The sequence below is a fragment of the Mesoplodon mirus genome (assembly GCF_964341445.2).
Source record: "Mesoplodon mirus genome assembly, chromosome: 20".
NCBI classification, from domain to species: Eukaryota; Metazoa; Chordata; class Mammalia; order Artiodactyla; family Ziphiidae; genus Mesoplodon; species Mesoplodon mirus.
In genome coordinates, this window is record NC_138996.1 from 7502889 (window position 1) to 7525072 (window position 22184).

General features: G+C 48.0%; 1 protein-coding gene across 9 annotated transcripts in view; it reads right to left on the minus strand.

Annotated features, from left to right (window-relative positions):
• CSGALNACT1 (chondroitin sulfate N-acetylgalactosaminyltransferase 1) overlaps positions 1–22184 on the minus strand; it is a 323407-nt gene that overhangs the window by 12275 nt on the left and 288948 nt on the right. For all 9 annotated transcript variants that reach the window (XM_082608431.1, XM_082608432.1, XM_082608437.1 and 6 more), the window contains 3 exons: positions 15375–15476; positions 1436–1614; positions 487–581 (listed from right to left, as the gene is read on the minus strand). In XM_082608431.1, the coding sequence (XP_082464557.1) occupies positions 487–581; positions 1436–1614; positions 15375–15476 (376 nt within the window). The remainder of the gene's footprint in view (positions 1–486; positions 582–1435; positions 1615–15374; positions 15477–22184) is intronic.

Genomic DNA, 22184 nt, shown 5'->3' on the forward strand with positions numbered 1-22184 from the left:
AAGCCACCTTGCTGGTGACACTTCTGATGCTAATGTGGGAATGGTGACGGAGAGCAGGGATCTGGCCCCTGCCCCACTGTGTGCCTGGTGGTGGGGGGGTGGTCAGCCACCTCTTCCTGACTTCCGTTTTCCACCTGTCAGATGGGAACCTACATCTCACCTTTCTTACCTTATAGGATTGTAATAATAAAGCGGAAATGCACTGCAACCATAATGCAATAATACTGGTTTCCAAAACCGTAGAAGAAAACTATGAAATTACCTTTCTATAAGGTACTGTTCCTATTTATTTTCCACTTTTAAATACTGCAAGCACTTTTAATCAACGAGGCTCTGGGAACAAAAGCCAGAACACCTGTCACACTTACAAATTACTCTGGGAAGCAATCCACAGGTTTCCACTCACCTCCACTCACGGTCAGGTGCCCCTGGTGACGAAAGACATGAAACAGAGCCCCACCAAGGCCCCTCGGGGGGAGCACTCACCAGCTGCTTTTCTAAGGGAGGGACCGAGTCATGATGGCCGTATATTATGCCAGGATTGTACTGACTGAAAAGGACCGGATAAAATACCTTCTTCCCTGCAAACCAGAAAACAGACATATGCGTAAGCGACAGATAAAGCTGTTAGGTTTGTTCATGTATATGCGACCGTCAGAAACAGCCTAGGGATCTGTGTCCACTGTCCCTTTTCCCTCCACTGGACTCTGACACAGACCTTAGCAGTACTGCGGCAGGTAGACCAGATGGACACACACGGATTCCCAACTTCCCAGCACAGGGGTAACGTTCCAAGCTCGGACGGCCAGTGGACTTGGCACTGGGCACGACTAGTGGGCGTGGGTGTGAAAGAGGGTCCCAGTGCCCCCGTCCTACCAGACCTTAACCCTTTAACTGCTGGCTCGTGGGGCAGTCAGCCAGGGTGACCTCGGGCAGCAGGAAAAGAGTGTGGGAGCCCCAGGTAGCTGCTCTTTACCAATTTTCACAGAAGAATTTCAGTATCTGAATGATGGACATGGCCATTCCAGCGGTTATCAGCTGAGTATCGGCCTTGCTGCTGAGTCAAAGCTATGAGAACAATTTTCATACTGTGGGTTCTTTCTGTCTGGAGCCCCTCCTGCCCCAGTAGACGCCCATAGCCACGCCTTCCCTTCCATTTCAGCAGTGTCTCCCAGGCCCAATCCTCCCCACCACACCTGCTCCCGGGTCATCCCCTAAAGCTGACCTCCTAGGGGAGGATGGAAAAGGGGCTGTACACACGAACTTGGGACCAAGAGTCCCAGAGCTATGGTGGCTGACGGGCCCACAGCACGACACCAAAGGAGGAATCAAACCAGACGGCATCCTTGTCTTCTTTGTCAGCGGGGTAAATAAGGCAGATCCAGGAGTGGGTCGTCGAGGCGAGCTGAGAGGACGCTCGGGAGGGGAGCCCCACCTGGCTGCGTGTTCAGCCTGCAGGTGTTGAGGAGCTCAGAGGTGAAGTAGATGTCCACGTCGCAGAAGAAGAGCAGCACGTTGCGCCCCGTCCAGGAGCGGGCGCCCACGTCCAGCCCCTTTCCCCGAGAGAACTCCCCGTTCAGCTGGATGAAGGTGAAGTTCCTGAAGTTGGCGGCTCTGAAAGGTGAGACCACACACAGTCACTCGGGTGCCCGGGCTCGCTGCCGGTGGAATCCCCTGGAAAACACACAACCGAGAGGCCCACGACATCTCACCACGTGTCTTCTGGGACCCGAGGGCACTGGGATTACGGGCACCAAGGACACTTCGAGAAGTTTTAGCACCAATTCATTTTTTCTTTTTCTAGCAGTTTCCCCGTATTGAAAACTACCGTCACGGCGAACGTGTGCTCCTCGTGAGGGGGAGAACGTGAGCCAGTGGAGACCAGGGGACAGAACCCGGGACGATCCCAGTGCCTCTGGAGCCAGTGAAACCACTGGCCAAGGACATAAAGCCACACTGCGATGGCCCCACTGAGCAGCTTCTCATCGGGATTCCCTCCAGGAACCCGGCAGCGTGGTCCGGGTGTACGTCTATCCCCAGACACGCTCACACCTGGATCCCTTCCCCACCCGAAGGTAAAACAGCCGAGCACAGTAAGGGAATGACACTTGGATTCAGAAGAGGAGGACGTTTGGGACCTGGCTCCCCTGTGGATTAACGCTGTGATCTAGGCAAGCCCATTAATCTCCCGGAGCCTCGGCTGCCTCATCTGCAAAACAGAAATAACGACACCTTCCTTAACTGCTCTGATCAGCGTGGTAAGTGACGCTAAGAGTGTAACGCGCACCAGGTAAGCATCAGCCAGTCTGTTAGCAGCACAGGCCTGAGGTCATGGAGTCCAGGTGCTTCTCCACTTGGCTGCTCTCTCCCAGAACCTTCTGAGATGCGGCACGTCTTGAGCAAAAGTTCCAGGAATTCATCTAGTACCTAGTGGGACAGGGACTGTCTTCTCCCAGAGACCCACTCTGGGTCCTACTGGACTCCCAATTCCACTTGGACAGGCCTGGCATCTGGCCAGCCCCTCTCCCGTGACACACCCTTCCTGTCCTGATGGCTTCCTCGCCCCCAGCTCAGAGCCCTCCCCCAACCCAGCCTATCCCATCCCCCGATTCTCTCTAATCCTGATGCCTCAAAAGAGGTTCAAAACCCATCGCCACTGTTTAAAGTCTGTAACTATCTCGGGTAAAGGTCACCACAAATACAGTCATAATTCAAATGGTAGTTTAATCAGTGGAACTAGTTCTGCTACTCCTTCCTTGACTTGTCACCTCCTTTCAGACCTGGCAATGAGCCTGGGTTTTTTATCCTGGGAATCTGGGCCCAAGCTTCTCTGAGTCTGAGGCCAAACATGCTTTTCAGATTAAGGCAGAAGGCCTGGTGCCTGGAGGAGCACTGGAGCGTAAGCCAGGAGTCCAGGTCCAGGGCCTGGAGCTGCCCAGCACTGGGTACCCAGTGGATGCTGGTGACTAAATGTGTCCATAGACGAATGACTGCAATCCAGCACTGCCTCTCATTATTTTGGGCAGTGACTTCACTTCTCTGGTCTCAGTTTCCTTGCTGCAAAGCCTCATGGTCCAGACCTCAGGCCCTTTACATGCTAAGGTTCTACTGTTGGAGGATTCAGCTCAGCCCTGCTCTACCCGATTCGACTCTTCCAGAACTCCGTTTTGACTCTTCTCTCTGGGTAGGCGGGCCCCAGTTCCTATTTTCTGTGTCGCCTGGGGGTTATGCCCCAGCCTTCCCTGGTAGGGACAGCGCTGCCCCCTTGTCTGCAAAGAAGACGTCCAGGTGGAGTGAGACCCTTGCAGCACCTCTGCATCCCCTGGAGGTTTCAACAGCCCACTTCCCCCGGCCCTACTTGACCAGTTCTCAGGAAAGTTCTACCCTTGGGAGATGCCTGGGTTTTCACCTGGTCATCGAAGCTAGCCTCACAGAACTTGTCCACCACCCGGTGGCCCGGCTTTCTCTCACAGCTGTAGCAGGTCTCTTTTCTCAAGTGTCTCACAGTTCATACTCTGGGAGACCACAGGGACTAATTTCCAGGGCAGGGAGGGCTTATATGCCCAAGCACCAAATCCTTGTTCACGTGTATCTGACTCATGACTCAGGTGGCTCCTCCCAGAGGTTTCCCAGGGTCTATCGTTAGAGATTGCAAATAGAAAAATGCTTCACATTTGAACAATGGCAAGAAACTTTCGCCAAGAGCAGGGGAAGGCAGGTCCTTCCTTCACTGTGTTAAAGACAAGCAGGAGTTTTGTCCCAAACAGCTTACAGTCCATTTGTGTTGACAGATCAAATATTTACACACAAATGTATATTTGCTGTTTACTGTGTAGAATATCAAACATTTACACAAAGTGGAGTCATGTTTAATACTTAAATAAGAATACAGGCAGCATTAGAAGCTGAATTAACAGCATCGAAGGCATGACCAGCCAGGGGGCTGAGTGAGTGGTAGGGAGGCAGCGGAGGGCTACAGGTCCAGGGAGGGTGGTGGCTGGGGGACACACGAACCCCACACAGAGCTTAGTCTCGTTTGTCCTGTCCCCCAGTTCCCCAAGCCCTGGTCTGAACTCTGCTGATGGACTGCTCTTCTCTGCCCTGCTGCAGTGGGTGGAGGTGGGAGAAAGGGAGGGGAGGGGGGGGGAGGGGAGGGGGGGAGGGGTGGGGGAGGGGAGGGCAGGGGAGGGAGCTTGCCTGTTGGTCACTGTCCCTGGGAAAGGGGGCTGGGACAGCTCACTGTCCTAGTGCTTGAGATGACCTTGATGTAGAAGAATTTATTTTAAAGTCTTAGAACATCGGCCTCCATGCTTCAGTGTCTGGTCTGTAGAGGAAGAGATCTCGGGGCATGGGTGCCAGGCCCACGGCCGGATGCACATGCAATCTGCCTCCTCTCTCTCCGTCCAACCTCCCAACGAGGATGAGACAAGCCGTGTTACACCCACGGCACCACCCAACCTGAATGTGCACTTTAAACCCACTCTCCAGAGCGTCCACAGGCCGGACGCAAAGCCCCAGGACACAGCTCCTGCCACTTGCTGTCCACGCAGCGGCCCCTCTGCCCCACGGGCCCCGGCCGTCTCTGCTTCCCGCGCCCCACGGAACCCTGGCTTCCCATCCACCCTGACCAACGCCGGCTGGCAGGGGACATGAGGGACCTGGACAAGACTGCACACCGAGGCAAGGTGGGGACGGAGTCCCTGCTGGCCCGGGAAGCCCCATCGGCCGGTCCTGGGCACTGGAGAGGCGCAGGGTAACTCTGTCACCAGCCGTGGTTCCCAGTGGGGCGGCCAGGTCACCGTGCTCAGTTACACGTCTGTCTGCAGGTGGATATCGGCGCTGCCCTCTTCCTGATCACTCAGCCCAGCACCCCCTATAATTAACCAGGACCCCTCCTTCTCCTCTCTTGCCGTCAGGAAGGACCTCTGATAATTGACACGTGGTCTCTGCTGAGAAAGAGGGCTGAGCTGGAGACACCAGAAACCAAATCAGAACAACTTCCCTCCTCTCTTCTCCAGAATGGCGAGATGAACACACCGCGAAGCATCTGGGCTGGGAGTGGGATGCCCCCTCCCGTCTCAGACTCATCAGCACCAGCTCCGGAGCACAGGGCGCACGGGATGCAGGGACACCAGCTTCTGCAGGATAACTGGGCCCCGGACATTCACGCAGGGGGACTTGCTCACTGGGCCCGAGCGTCCTGCCCAGCAGCACGTGGACAGCATACTGAGAGGCTGTGCAGAAGCAAGGACACATTTCAACACACAACACTGACTGGCCCGTGTGGTCGTGGGTTTGGGAATGTGCATGACACGACCACAGGGCCACAACCCCACATGCAGGCCGCAGAGCTACACGGGCAGGGGCCCTGTTTAGTTCTCTGTTCATCCCCATCCCCTCTGCAGCGACCAGCCGGAAGACGGGCCCCAAGAGCGTGGACGCACTGGGGCCTCCTGTGTCAGCTCAGGGGTCCCTCCCCGGAATCCACCTCCTGCCCTGACTCCTGTGAAGATCCCATGCAATCCTCACGGCCCACATCGAGTGTCACTGCCTTTTACCCTCCTGTGAACCAAGGTGCCCTCTCTGGACCCCCAGGAGTTTGGGCAAGTCCCGCCTCTGTTCTCCTGGGCCCAGTGCATTCTCGTGCACTGTGCACTGGACCACCTGGTCTGTCCTCTAAACCCTGGAGGACAGGGACTGCCTTATTTTCTTATCTCTATCTTCAGAGATTATCAGCGCTGTGCAGCAAGTGGCGCCCACAGGGACACAGTGCAGCTCAATGAACACTGGGTGGATCAAGAGACGAGTCAATGGAAAACACAGAGTGTGTCTCAGACCTGTCACTGTGGGAGATGCTGCCCCAAGATGCCACCTCATCCCCTCAGGTGGGCACCGGAGAGGCCCTCACACATCCTAAGCCCGCCTCCCCCATCAGAAAGAGGCTCCAACCAATACGTTCCCAAGGACAGGCGCAAACCAAGCTTTTAAGAAGATGACAAATATGTAAGTAACAGAAAAAAAGAGAGCTGAAGAAAATAAAATGCAATTTGGTTTGAAATATTTAATTTAGCCATACAAAGAAATGTAATATTTAGCGGCATGTCTAGAGTAATGGCCTCGTGAGGAATGGGCTTTTTCACGGTAGAATGTGGGCATTACACTCTCTACTATGTAATTTCCTGTTATGAGTCAGAGTCTGCAGTTCCAAACGGCCCCAGGATTACTTATAATTATTTCTTCTCTTTTCTTCTTGAATTGTATTATCAACTGATGAAACTCTTGAGTCTCTCATTCAATTCCTTTCCTTTATATCATAAGTCTGATGCATGGGGTCTCCTCCAGGTTATATGTAGTCATGCTGACAGAGGTTAAAATGACCTGAGGCAGCCACTGTTTCAGCCGGAGATTTAATTTCTCTAATTGACATGCATTTCCCAGAACTGCTGGCTTAAAAATGATAGAAGATCTTGCTGTCTAACGTAATACAAATTTCTTCCCACCCCTGCAAGGAAATTCTCTTAATGTGACACTTCCCACAAGAACCCTTCATAAAAAAGAAGAAAAAACCTTTAAAAATTTACATAGAAATATTATATTTGATGTATAACTTAAAAATTTAAATCTAACAGCCCTGAATACTGACATTTCTTCTGAGTTCTATTTACTAAAGGGATCTGAATGTGGTAAATAATTTAAGGCTAAACATATTCTCAGCCAGTTGTTTATAGTAGGCATTTTAAACAGTTTAGAGTTTTCTAGTTTCTGAGCTTATATACAAGCCTGCTTATACAATTGTTTTAGCAAGTTTCTTTTGAAAAGATAAATAAAATTGACAAACCTGTAGCTCATTATCTAGAAAAATAAGAGAGATGGCTCAAATTAATAAAGTTATAAACAAAAAAGGAGACATTACAACTGACACCACAGAAATCCCAAATATTGTAAGAGACAACTATGAACAATTACATGCTGACAAATTAGATAACTTAGTAAAAATGGATAAATTCCTAGAAACACACAACACTCAAGACTGAATCATGAAGTAATAGAAAAGCTGAACAGACAAATAATGAACAAGGAGATTAAAACCTCCCAACAAATAAAAGCCCAGGGTTAGATGGCTTTACAGATGAATTCTACCAAACATTTAAAGAAGTAATTCCAATCCTTCTCAAATTCTCCCAAAATATTGAAGAGGAAGGAACACTTCCAAACTCATTTTATGAGGCCAGCATTACCCTGATACCAAAGTCAAACAAAAACACAACAAGAAAAGAAAATTACAGGCCAATATCCCTGAACTTAATGCAAAATCTTCAACAAAATACTAGCAAACTGAATTCAAGAGTTCATTAAAATGATCATAAGCCATGATCAAGCGAGATCCATCCCTTGATGGATGCAAGGATGGTTCAACATCTGCAAATTTAAAAATGTTATACATCACATTAACAGAATGAAGAATAAAACTCATATTATTATTTCAATAGATGCAGAAAAAATTCAAACAAAATTCAAACATCCTCTTATTATAGAAACTCTCAACAAATTAGGAATAGAAGGAATGTACCTAAACATAATAAAGGCCATATATTATAAGTCCACAGCTAACATCATACTCAACAGTAAAAATTTAAAAGCTTTTCCTCTAAGATCAGGAACAAGACAAGGATGTCCACTCTCGCCACTTTTATACAGTACAGTATTGGAAACCCTAGCCAGATCAATTAAGCAACAAAAGGAAATAAAATGCATCCAAATTGGAAAGGAAGAAGTAAAACTGTCACTATTTGCAGATGGCATGATACTATCTAGAGAAAACCCTAATGACTTTACCGAAAAACCATTTTAACTAATAAATGAATTCAGTAAAGTTGCAGGAAACAAAATAACATATAAAAAATCAGTTGTGTGTCTATCAATACAGATTTATAGTTACTGCTTTATGCAGTTATCTTTTTACTTTTACATCAGATAGGAAAAGAGCATAAGCAAAAAATACATTTATACTGTGTCTCATATTTCCCTATGTAGTAACTTTTACTGGCTCTCTGTATTTCCTCACATGGATTTGAGTTTGTGTCTAGTGTCCTTTCATGTCAGCCTCAAGGACTCCTTTCATTATTTCTTGTGGGGCAGGTTTACTAGTGATAAAGTCTTTCAGTTCTTAACTGGGGATGTCTTAATTTCTCTTTCAATTTTGATGGATGGTTTTGCTGAATATTGAATTCTTGGTTGACAGTACTTTACTTTCAGCACTTTGAATATGCCGCCCCACTTTCCATCTTATTAAGGATCCCATGGACCTGATGAGTTGCTTCACTCTTGCTGCTTATGTAATAGGGAAGAACAAATCTGACTCCATATTGGATCTGTTTCTTTTACTTTAACCTTTGTAGTCTACTGCTTTCGCTAGAAGTTAAATATGTTGCCTAGAGCCTGAAATATACAGGGTAGCCCATTCTCAAGGCTCTGACCTTTAAAGGTATAACTCTTTTCCATTCATATAGAGATAAAAAGTTGCAGAACAGAGAACAACATTTGTCTTGTTGGAGGTTTACAGGAATGTCATTACCTGACCTACCTGACCTAGTGGACAGCTGCAAGAACAAAGGATTCCAGCACAAAGAAGTTTGCAACAACTAACCACACCCCCTCCCCTTTTAGTACAAAAGGAACCTGAATTCTAATTCAGGAAAGATGGTTCTTTAGGACTCTAGCCCACCATCTTCTAGGTCTGCTGGCTTTCCAAATAAAGTCATTATTCCTTCCTTGCCCCAACAATTTGTCTCTCGATTTATTGGCCTGTTGTGCAGTGAGCAGTATGAGCTTGGACTCAGTAACACAGATTCTTTCTCTTTGTTTTTCAACCATTTGACTGTGATATGTCTAATGTGCATTTCTTTGAGTTTTCCTGTTTGGAGTTTTTGAGCTTCTTAGATGCGTAGATCAATGTTTTCATCAAATACAGGGAGTCTGGGGCCATTATTTCTTCAGATATTTTTTCCTGCCTCTTTCTCTCTCCCCTATCCTGGGACTCCCATTGTGTCTATGTTGGCATGCTTGATGGTATCCTGCAGGTCTCTGAGGTTTTCTATTACTTCATTCTTTTTTATTTTTGTTTCTCAAACTATATCATATATCAATTGACCTATTTTAAAGTTCACTGATTCTTTCTTCTGCCTGTCCAAACCTGATGTTGAGGCCCCACAGTGAATTTTTTTTATGTTAAATTTTGTACTTTTCAACTCCAGACTTTCTATTTGGTTCTTTTTACAACTGATCTCTCTGTATTTGGTGAGACATGGTTCTCATGCTTTTCTTTAGTTTTTTAAACATGGTCTCTTTTACTTCTTTGAACATATTTAATACAGTTGACTTAATGTCTTTGTCTAGTACAACACCTGTACTTCCTGGGGAACGATTTCTAATGATTGATTTTGTTCTCTGTGCACGAGCCATATTTTCTTGTTTCTTTGCATGCCTCGTAATTTTTTGTTTAAAGCCAAACATTTTAAATAATGTAATGTGGCAGCCCTGGAAATCAGAATCTCCGCCCCCCTCAGGGTTTTGCTATTGTTGCTGATTGTTGTTTGTTTGTTTAGTGACTTTCCTGAACTAATTCTGCAAAGTGTACTCTTGTGTGTGGACACTTAGTGGTAAGCTAATGATTAAGCAGGGATTTCCTTAAATGTCTGGAACCAATCAGTCTCCCAGTCTTTGCCAGGGGACTCTGTGTGCATGGTGGGGACTCTGTGAGCATGGTGGGGCATGTCATCAACACACAACCAAGCAGGTAACAACTTATCTGAGCCTTTACTTCCTTCTTGCACAGAGCCTCAAGATCAGTCAGAGGTAAAAAGTAAGGGCCTGCTCAGGTCTTTCCTAAGTATGAGCACAGCCTCTGGATCCCCAGGAATGTGCTGGAGCTTTCAAAACCCCTTTGGAGATTTCACTCCTCAGATTCACCTTCTGAGCTTTTTGGTTAGTCTACTGTTTGCCCCAATTCTTATCTACACCTCAGGCAGCCACAGAGTTAAAGACTTCCTATAATTGTTTTTTGTCAAATACCCCTGGATAAAAAGTTCCACTGGGAGGCCTCTGAGTCAGGTCAAATGAAGACAACCTTGTGAGCAGGGTCTGACCGACTGTGATTCTTATGGGCTGCTGAAGAGCTGGGGGCGGGGGTGAAATGGGGCAAGTTAAAGTTCACAAAGCTCCCTGTTCACACCAAAATTTAGGCATTTGGCTAAACACTTCCCAGACTGTTGCAAACTTTAATTTCCATAGTTCTTAAAAAAGTTGATTCTGAGAATTTTTAGTAATTTTCTCACTGCTTTTATGGAGGAGAATTTTGCAAGCTCTTTATTCCACCATTTACACTGAGATCACCTTTTTTTAACTGTTGCATTATATTCCATTGTATGAACTTAATATCATTTAATTTTTTCCATAATATATTTTCCCCCAATGTTTTACTTGGAAAACATTTAAACATTTAGAAGTGTTGTAAGCATAGTAAAGTACCCATATACCATCACCCAGATTCACCAAGTGTTAAAGTGTTGCCATATTTCCCCCCTCCCTCCCTCCCTCCCTCCCTCCCTCCCTTCCTTCCTTCCTTCCTCTGAACCATTTGAGGTTACAGACATCATGGCAACTTCACTTTCAAAGATAAGTACTCCCCAAGAACCAGAACACTCTCCTTCATAACATTATAACAATGTAATAATGACACTCAAGAAATTTAACACCGTCACAATACTATAATCTATATGCCATGTTTGAATCCCTCAAAGAACAACTTGGAATACCTAAAAATACAGGCACATCTCCACAAAGAGCTGGTCACCAAGCAGAGTCATGCTTAGCCCCTTCTCTGGCAGATGCCCAGTGAGATGGCCACAGGCCTAGGTGCTGCCTTCACCTGTGAGGTGCTTCCCAGGGTCCAAGCCTCTTTATCTTCTAGGAAGGAATTCACTGTGTAGCTTTTTTTCATTTTAGCAGATGAGATTCTTATCTAAAACATCCTTGTTTATGAAAAAATATTAAAGCAACAATTCTCCAATTTCAGACAACTTTCCCCCCAATTTTCTTTTGGGATGTCCTGATAAAATGTTCCTGAGGGTACCCGTCAAGCAAATCCCTTAAAAGAGGCATGAAATGTGGACAACACCATGGCATCAGGGCATTTTCCTGACAACACACACACACACAAAACCCTCTCTCAGGCACATACTTGCAGGACAGGGCAGTATCTCAGTTCTAGTTCTTCAATGTCAGAGGTGATTCTACTGAAAGATGCCTTTGTGTCCTCACGAATGGACAAAGATGAAGATACCACACAGTAAATTATAACTCATGCAAATCCACCCACCAGTATGGATTTTTTAAAATTTCCTAATACATAGCTCCAAGCAAGTGTCTACCTAGGTCAGAATTCCTCAAAAACCCACATCAGCATCACAGGTTGAGCTCATTCTCAGTGTTGGTTCCCAGGCTTCATCTCAGGCCTAATAACTCAGAATTTCTGGGGCTGGATCTCAGGAATCTGTATTTTAAAAAGCACCCCAGGTTATTCAAAGTACATTTATATTTGAGAACCACTGAGCTAGGGTGTAATCTGAGATTAACTGAAGCTTAGTATGAAAAACTTTGTGGAATAAAAATCAGATATTGAGAACTGATTTGTACTGTTATCTACGTCAGTGGCTTCTAAATATTTTGATCACAACCCTTACCCTTTCAAAAGAATATATTATAAATCATGACACAGCGCATGCACACACGTGCACACACACACACACTCTGAAATTAAAGTTTCATGAAACAATATTTATCTTTAATACTTGTGATGTATTCTGATAATCTTCTATTCTATTTTGATTTTTTAAAAACACTGCACGTAACCCACTAAATCAATTTCACAACCCTCTAATGAATCACAAACTGTCGTTTGCAAAACACTGCTCTACAGCAATCAACTGAGACGTAAAGCTCGACAGAGTAAGCGTAAACCGAGAGACACAGACACTGCACGCTAGTCACTAAACTGGGGTTTTTCAAGATATTCTTAAAATACATACATTAGCTAGATTTAGAACAGTTTGATCACAATGCTGAGAGCCAAATGAAATAAATTTCATTTAAACTGGTTTCAGATCATATTGTTCTCAATGAACAATGATTGGTTTTTGGAGTGAGAATTTGGCGCGACGTTAAGACTGGGAGTCCAGGAGTTACAGACGAGGTTCAGATCTGGCTGTCGCCCTGGATAGGGGTGGCAGGCTGAGTAACAACCTCTCTTAGCCTCTGTTTCTTCATCTAAGAAGTGGGGTTAATAACAGCTTCTATCTCACAAGGTTGCTGTGAATATTAAATGACATAACTCATGTTAATCACAATGGCTATTATATTATTCAAAGATAAGATGCATTTGAATAAAAGCTTTAGCATCTTAAGAGAATGATAAAAATGGTATTTAAATAAAGCTTCGTATATGCGTTTTATATAGATTACAATGTGTACAAATCTACTACACACCTGGCATTGTCCTTCTCCTGATGAACGAACAGTGACTATTTTATTTATTTATTTGTTTATTTATTTTTTAACATCTTTATTGGAGTATAATTGCTTTACAATGGTGTGTTAGTTTCTGCTTTGTAACAAAGTGAATCAGCTCTACATATACATATGTTCCCATATCTCTCCCCTCTTGTGTCTCCCTCCCTCCCACCCTCCCTATCCCACCCCTCTAGGTGGTCACAAAGCACCGAGCTGATCTCCCTGTGCTATGCGGCTGCTTCCCACTAGCTATCTATTTTACATTTGGTAAACACTGAACATTTTAAACCTGGGTGAGGCCCAGTGCCAAGAGCTGGAGTTTCAGAAGCATGCGACACAGTACTACTAAGCAGCTTATAATCTAGTGAGGACAGCAGAAAGAAACATAAACAGGCAAATCATATGCCAAGTGCCACAGATGAGAGATGCTGAAGGGGTGTATGGTTCCAATTCAGAGAGGAAAGGACAGGTCAGGATGAGCTCCGGAGTGGGGACCTGGGCGGGGATGCACAGGTAGGGGGTCTGAGGAAACAGGAAGGAGGATGGAGGGAAGGCCAAACCTGAGAGAATAATGGGCGTGAAGACAAAGGGTAAACTGCGCCCACATCTGGCTGCGGGGCAGTAAGTCATCAACACAAAGTTAGAAGTAAGAGCCCGCTTGGGTACCAGGCTGGGACAGTGGGTGATGAGGAACTTCATCTGGACGGCGGGGCTGCAGGCAGCCGCGGGAAATCAGCTCAGGCTGGTGGCAGAGGGCAGGGCATTCCTAGAGCAACGCCCTGGAAAGGGCAGGACACACCCCACGGCATCAGTGACTGCAGCACTGCTTTAAAGACTGACTCAGGCTCCAGAACGACGTCCCCATCACGGGTAGCTTCATCTCTGGAAATTTTCCAAGCCATCCCTACCCCTCAAATGATTTTACTTTTCTCGTTCAGATTCATTCTTTGCTCACCACACAACCTTCTGATTGCGAATTCAGCTTGCCAGGTCATGTGACACGGCGGAGAATGCCTTGATAGAAAGAATCCTGGGCACTCCGGTCACTAGAAAGGGTATTTTCCGTAACATTGTCTCAACTCGCCTTCCACTCGTCCATCAGACTCCTGTAAAGTCGGTTACACGTATCTATCAGACATCTGATCACCTTCTGATGTCCTCGGAAGGTGCCGGAGCCGACAGGACTGATGTCTCAGTCCTGGCTGGGCTTTCGAATCACCTGGATCTCTACTTCAGAATACCTCGAAAGGAGGCAGCTGGCTGCAACCAAGGCCTTCCTCGGGCAGCCCCTGGGGCGGCCGCCACTTTCCCAAATAATCGTTCTCAATCCTGGCTGCATGTCAGAATCATCTGGGAAATTTGAAAAAGGTCCACACCCAGGGGGTGGCTACTTGCAGAGATGTTAAAACCTATCCACTGGGCAGAGGACATGAATTCTAATAACTCACGCTCCTCACTCCTACGCAGAGATGAAAAGGATATTGCAATGCATTGGAGTCGAGAGATTTCTATTTCACTTACATTTAGGATATTGAATTATTTTATTCCCTTTGATCTCCCTTCAACAGGTGTCATAGCTTTAAGCTGGTACTAGTTTTAAACTCTTTTAACTCCTTATTGCTTTAGAACAGAGGTCAGCAAACTTTTTCTGTAAAGGACCAGATAGTAAAGAGTTCAGCTTTGCGAGTCACACTGTATCTGTCACAACTATTCAGCCCTGCAGCTGTAGCCCAAAAGCAGCCATAACTAATACAGAAACAGACGAGCACGCCTGCTAGCCAATAAAACTTTATTTACAAAGTAAGTGTGGACAAAATTTGACCAGTGCACTGCTTCAGATGTTTGAATAATAATTAGCATTCTGATCTTGTGCTCGTGACACAAAATGGGTAACAAAGCCTGCAAATAAATACAAAAAGTGCACTCAGTCTCGGCATCTTATCCTTTGACTATCATCCTATTACCATTTACTGAAGACTCAAAACAGAGGGACTTGTTTATATTCAGACCATACGGACCTACTCAGACGACTTCTGCCCCCAGTACCTCTGACCACCCTCCAAGCTGCACCTATGGAGAAACCACCCACCTCGTCGTTCACCTGCAGCTTGCGAACCAGAGGGAGTGGGCAGTGCCGCCAGCTTCCTCACCAGTAGAAAATGCTACAGATATGTGCTCATTAAATACATGCTTGTTCGTTTCTTCTGGTAAGAAAAACCCCTCTCTTCTGCTTTTGAATACATTTAATCCTCCATGTAACTGATGAACGAGGTAAAAATCCAGAGCTCTCAGTCCCAAAGTGTTGGTTAAACAGCTTCTGTTAATCTAGGGTCCCTCCCCAGCATCACTGGCCCCTGATCTCTCAAAATGCAGAATGAGTGACAGTCAGAAGGCTGAGGCCATTTGCTCAGTGGATGAGAGCGAACCTTGACGAGCGGGGACTGAGAAGGAGCTCCCTGCATGGCTGTGCTCCCCAAGTCCACCCCTGCCACGTATGGTCCCCAAACCTGCTGTGTCAGACGGGGGATGGAGGAGCCCTGCCCCCCACCCTGGGTGCTCCGGGCAGTTGTCTCCACTGTCCGAGCTGACACCCCTCACAATGAGGGCGGGTGTGAGGCAGGTGGTCCCCAGGAAGGAGGGCACAGAACTCCCACCCCCGACACCACCACACGCAAAAGGCCAGCCCGTCCCTCTCCCGGGTTGGGTCGCCCACAGTGAAAAGGACATAAAACGGTTTGCATGAGCTCAGGTATCTCCTCCCGTGTTCAGGTTCCAGACTCCCCACCATGGCTCCACATCAGACTTACTTGGAAGTGTTTTCAAGTATTCCTTTGACCTCATTCATTTCTTCTTTTCCAAAGTAAACGACGGTGAGATGAACTCTCCCATCCTGCTGGATGCACATCTCCCTAGAAGACAAAACATGGATGTCTGGTCCTGTGTTCACAGCAACAGGCAAAGTCGAAACAAATACCTATTCTGTAAAGTGCAAAAGGGTCCTGGGAGGGAACTGGGCTGCCAGGAGAGCAGAGAGGGGACAGGACGTGCTGGCTGGCTCCTGCCACCACCTGTATTCCTATTTCTCTTACCAGGAAAACATGAAATTTAAACATGCAGATCTGGTCCATGAAAACTCAGATGCAAGAGGCCACAGGCTCGGGCGTCCCTGGTGGCGCAGTGGTTGAGAATCTGCCTGCTAATGCAGGGGACACGGGTTCGAGCCCTGGTCTGGGAGGATCCCACATGCCGCGGAGCAACTAGGCCCGTGAGCCGCAACTATTGAGCCTGCGCCTCTGGAGCCTGTGCTCCGCAACAAGAGAGGCTGCGATAGTGAGAGGCCCGTGCACCGCGATGAAGAGTGGCCCCCACTTGCCACAACTAGAGAAAGCCCTCGCACAGAAATGAAGACCCAACACAGCCAAAATAAATAAATTAATTCATAAATTCCTACCCCCAACATCTTCAAAAAAAAAAAAAAAAAAGAGGCCACAGGCTCAACCTGCCTCACGTCCAGCCCATTAGGGCCTGGATCCAGTGTCTAGAACGGCCCTGGGTCCGTACCCTTCTCTGCCACAAGAAATCTACAAAGTACAGAAGACACAAAGCCCAATGTACAGATGAGAACACTGAAGTCCAGTGAGGGTGAGACTGGAGGCCTCGTCCTTGCCTTTTCTTGTGTGTGCAACACAAATAGTCTTAGAGGCTGAACGAGCAAAGGTAAAAAGACATTTATTTGTTTAGGACCCTAGAAACCCTGGGGACACCCAGTGTCATGGCTGTGTGGAGGGGCGAGAGTCCAAAAGCATAGCTGCTGTACCTCACCCTCCCCAGGCAGATTCCTTCACTGCTCCTCCCTGTGGCTGACGGTCCCAGGCACCCGGCACACACACGACAGGCTCCCAGCAGCCCTTCTGGGCGGGGCCAGGCCTACACCTGCCTTCCCCACCAAAGCATATCTGTTATTTGCCTGGGCCCTGTCCTCTGCTGAGGGTTTACTTCATATACATGTGTGTATCACGTGCGTAATGTGTGTTGATGTGTGTATATGGATGTATATGTAAATATGTGTGTATAAAAATATGTTGATGTGTAAAACATGTGTGTACAGATATGTACGTGTGTGTGTCATTTTAGCAGATTTCTGAAAGCAAATGAATGGATTCTACTGGCAGGATGGTATCTGTGATACGCTGATACTTTGCCTGCCCTCCCGTTTCATTCCTTTTATCGCTGTGTTGCAACTTCCCTGAAGCCCTGACAACAATCCACGTCAGAGTCTTTCAGAGTCTCCGAGCTCTAACTGCAGAGGCCAATTTATGCAGTGATTTTTATCGTGACATCAAGAAGGAGGGACTGGGGGCTTCCCTGGTGGCGCAGTGGTTGAGAGTCCGCCTGCCGATGCAGGGGACACGGGTTCGTGCCCCGGTCCGGGAAGATCCCACATGCCGCGGAGCGGCTCGGTCCGTGAGCCATGGCTGCTGAGCCTGCGTGTCCGGAGCCTGTGCTCCGCAACGGGAGAGGCCACAACAGTAGGAGGCCCGCATACCGCAAAAAAAAAAAAAAAAAAAAAAAAAAAAGAAGGAGGGACTGCCTACCTGGGGTTGCTGGGAAGATCAGAGAAGATACGGTTCCTGCACTCAAAAACCTTACTTGAGAAATAAATAGCTCAAATGAAATCATCAGACACATCGTGGCACTGATAAAAGTTCACAGAATTCAGAAAGCGCGGCCAAGCCTGTGGGCTGGATGGCTGGAACCCTGAAGGATGGGCCGGGTTTAGGACGGCAGAGAGGAGGAGGAGAGAATCCAGAGGGAAGAAGTCCTGGGGAAGATTCTACTGACCCTGGGCAGAGGCACCAGGGCTCACCTGGTCAGAGGCTCGGCTCAGAGAATTCTCTCTCTTTCCAGAGGAAGGAGGGGAAGAGCTGATTCTAAAAGCAGATGGAGGGCGGAGCTCTGAGCAGCAGACAAGGGACCAGGAATGGGGCCAGGTGCCATTCTTGCTTCAGAACCGAGTGCTTCCCCAGCCTCAGCCCTGCAGACAGAGCTACCACCCACCGAGCACAAAATTCCCTGTACATAAAAGATCCCTTCTGCAAACCTGCCAGAGGACGCTGTACTTCCTTTGCCAGGGAAGAATAAAAGCCCCCACACAGCACCAAGCGCCCGAAAAACTATGCTTTAAAAGTGTGGGCAGTTGGACAAATCCATCCCAGAGTCAGCAGAGGGTCACCCGCTGAGCCTGAATAAAAAGCGTTCTTGGTTTTTCTAGTAACATCTTTGTGGGCATTTTAAAATCCATCAAAGGACTTCCTGTTTTCAAGGAATAAAACAGAGACACACTGGACCTTTACTTTTCATTCACCAGCTCAGGCTTCCCGAAAAGGCAAAGCAGAGTTTTGTTCTGAGGGCACCTCCAGGGCCCTTTCCATTTATTCCTTCCTTCCTTCCTTCCTTCACCAAACAATAAATCTTAAAAAAGGCGTAGGCCGTTTCTACCCTTGAGTAGTTCTCCATCTGATTGGAGATTGCATGATTAAAGCTATCTACACTGCAGCCAACACACACTGCCGGAGAGAAACACCATCACCAAATGTCTGATGATCTTGTAACTTTCATATTTTTCAAAACAGTGCTCGCTGGACTCCATCCCCAGAAAGATGTGTAAGAAAGAGTTGTGCATGTGGGCACAGAGGTACGTGTTCTGGTGTCATTATCTGTACCCGGACCCACACTGCCTACGTCCTTGGAGCCAACCCAGGTGCCCTGCTAGCCCGTCTCTGTAACAGCAGGGTGGCAGTGTCTGGGACGAACCTCAGGGAACCCAAATTCCTAAGAACCCTCTGGGAAGCTCTTCGGTTCACCCGGCTCCACTGCTTAACTCCGCGCTGGACTTTCTTCCACCTTAAGCTGGAAGCCTAAAAATTCTCTTTCTATGTCACCAAGACCTTATCTTTTTAGGATTTTAGAGGGGAAACAACAGTTCCTTCTCACCCAGGATATTGTAACACAGAGTATAGAGACTAAATAAGATATCTTTTCAGCCAGAAAACATGGATCGCAGCCACTTAAACACCCATATTTTTATTTCCCAAGAGGCAGAGAGCACGTCACGGTTTCTGAGTTCTGCTACTAATCTGTACAACTGAACTATGGAAAGAGACCCTTGACTGTCATTCACACCCTACCTGTACAGGTAAGAAAAGGGGTTCCAATGTCCTGCACACCTAGGCATGCAGCCCAGTTTCCCTCAGGACCAGCCCTGTATTGGTACCTCAGGTTTCCTTGGCGAGGGTGAGGGATGCACCCAGGACGCCTCACGGCTCTGGTCCTACCACTCAGGACCCCAGCACAAAGCTGGGTAGTGGGTATGGCCAAGTGGAGGACAGATGCTGCTGGCAGTCAGCATGGCAGCACCATGGTCCTTCGGCATCCGTGAGGACCAACAATGCTGCTCTTGTGAGAAGCACTGAGTTTGCACCACGCAGCTGACCTGGCAGTTAGCGGAGGCTGAAGTGTGTCTAACCTTGTGTGAGACTTCCCTGGGAAGTCGGACAAAGACCAGAGGGCACAGGAGGCTGAACATCTCGCCACAGAAGGTGAGAGAGAGCAGGAAAACCATGTTTCTCATAGTTAGGGGACCTGTGCTTATACCCTGGGCTGAGTAGCCTGTGGAAACACGGTTTCAATGACAAACATTACTGAGTCCCTTTGTTGTGTGATGCGTAATTCTCACTGGAATAAGATTTTAAAAGAATCATCGTGTATGGCCCTGTAGGGGGACCATCCAGGTTTGCCTGGGGTTCTCCAGGGTTTAGCACTGGAAGTCCACATCCCAGGAAACACCTCAAAGCAAACTGGGACAACTGGTCACCCTTCCTGCATCAGGGACTGGACAGGAAGGAATGGGCACCTGAAGAGCACAGGACAAGGCGGGACAAAATAACGGCAGTAACAGGTCTAATGAGCCAGGGGAGTGTGGCGGAGACGTGACTCATGTCTGATGGGTGATGGGGATGGGTACCACGGTCAAGGCAGCATCCAGGCCGAGCCTGGACAGGTGAGTAGACGCCACGCAGGTGGAGAGGACCAGGGCAAGGGCTCTCCCGGCTGAGAAGGCGCGGATACAAGGACATCACGTCCCGATCCTTCTCTCAGTCAATCTGCTGCTCAGGTATGTCAGGTATGAGAAGAAACCCTGTTCAGGCTTTTTTTGTGTGTTTGTTTGTTTTTTGCGGTACGTGGGCCTCTCACTGTTATGGCCTCTCCCGTCGCGGAGCACAGGCTCCGGACGCGCAGGCTCAGCGGCCATGGCTCACGGGCCCAGCCGCTCCGCGGCATGTGGGATCTTCCCAGACTGGGGCACGAACCTGCATCCCCTGCATCGGCAGGCAGACTCCCAACCACTGCGCCACCAGGGACGCCCCTGTTTAGGCTTTAATTATGTCCCATGCAAATGAAATAACACATAACAGCCTGTCAGGCTACCATCTCTCCCTTTGGTAGTCGAGGACACCAGGAAGAAATGTGTTCAGGCACAAAGGGACGGAGGAGGGAACAGAGAGTGGGGGGGGCCCGTCATCATCAGGCTTTAGAAAATGACGTTCTTCTTTTGCTTTGGTGGGTTCTCCCCGCTCCTGCACCCCACGCTGAGGCGACACACAACTCCTGGACACCGTTATCTGACAAGCTGAGATGTGAGAGTGAACAGTGACCCTCAACCAAGCCATCGGGACCTGCTCTCCTGGCTGCACGTTTCAGGACAGCAAATGGGACCATTGCCAACTGACCATTTTCTTCTCTTGAATGGAGGTTTCTACATAATCGGTGGCTCAAATGAAGTGCAAAACAACTTCTATTAGGTCCCACAGAGAAACTTCTATGGAAATAAGGTGAATGATGTAGATACGCGTTTCTCAAACATGTGAACCGTAAAACTTTCCTGGGGGCAACACTGGGGTCTGAGCAGAGAAGGGGCTGCCTGACGACAGCTAGTGGAGCGAGGCAGGGGTGGAGGACGGTACAGGGAAAGGTACGCTGGTTTTCCTTCTGGGAAACACAACGAAGACCGAGCACCTCCTGGATCGCAGCCTGCGGGGGAGGCCCAGCCCACCGCACGGCAGGGCTCAGCTGGTCCACAGCACACATGCCGGCTGAGCCCACGCTGCAGCCCCACTTCAGTCTCAGAGAGTCCACAGTCGCTGTTTTTTAAAGATCCAGAAGCGTCCACAAAAAACATCTTAACGGCGCTAAGCAGGAAAAGGATTTTAAAAATCGCTGAAGAAAATTCAAGTAAAAGATGTCCCTGAGGGCTTCCCTGGTGGTGCAGTGGTTGGGAGTCCGTCTGCCGATGCAGGGGACACGGGTTCGTGCCCCGGTCTGGGAGGATCCCACATGCCACGGAGCGGCTGGGCCCGTGAGCCATGGCCGCTGAGCCTGCGCGTCCGGAGCCTGTGCTCCGCAACGGGAGAGGCCACAACAGTGAGAGGCCCGCGTACCGCAAAAAAAAAAAAAAAAGATGTCCCTGATACTACCTTTAAATGTCATAAATGCCGAGGGAGGGACCAAGAGAAGTGTCAGAGGAAGGAGAAAGGGACAGATTAAAACAGAAATAACCAGCAAAGTCTGAGAAGACCCACAGCAACATGGAAAAGGGTTCTCAGCCCAGCTGGAAGGAGTCAGAATAAAGATCAAGCAAACTTGGAATGAACTGAGAAAGATCTTTGCAAATCACAAAAAATCATTTCCATAAAAATCCTTTTCTTCTAGGAGAGGCTCAGAGACAAAGACACTAAGACCGTCTATAGTTTTCTTACCGTGAGGTCCCTCCTGCTACTGCGAACAAAGTACACAATAAAACAATAGATGAGCTTACAACCTATAAGCCAGATGCCAAGGGAAACTGAGCAGCCAAAAAGCAAGCGTGAGAATAGTTTCAAGAAAGGCAGAGGAGGGGATTAAAAAAGAGAGAAGGAGGAGGGGGAGGTGGGTTTAAGGCAACACGCCACTGGGCAAAGGGGACGGAATCTGAAGCAAGTTCTCCTGGGGGCACCCCCTCTACGGCCACGCGAAAAGCCATCCTGGGAGGGGAAATGGCATGTGGAGCCTGCGAGGCTCATCCAGGGATCAGGACCACCAGAGAGCAAGGGCGGAAGAGGCTGCTGGAGCAAAGAGCCATCTTATCTCCATAGCAACAGTGGAGCCCGGAGCACGAAGGCCCCAAAGCAGCCCCACAGCAACTGACCAGAGGGTCCATACGTGTCCTCAGGGCACATCCGGGTGTCACTGCCACTCATGGAGGGGACAAGTTACGAGGAGCTTTAGCCTCCTAACTTCTTTTTTTTTTTTAACATTTTATTGGAGTATAATTGCTTTACAATGTTGTGTTAGTTGCTGCTTTATAACAAAGTGAATCAGCTATGCATACACATACATCCCCATATCTCCTCCCTCTTGCGTCTCCCTCCCACCCTCCCTATCCCCCCCTCTAGGTGGTCACAGAGCACCGAGCTGATCTCCCTGTGCTTCGCCTCCTAACTTCTTGTAAATCCCAGAACATCACCCATTCTTGTTCATGGCCTCTTAAATAAAGGCCCTTAGGGTCTAGGGCTAGGAAA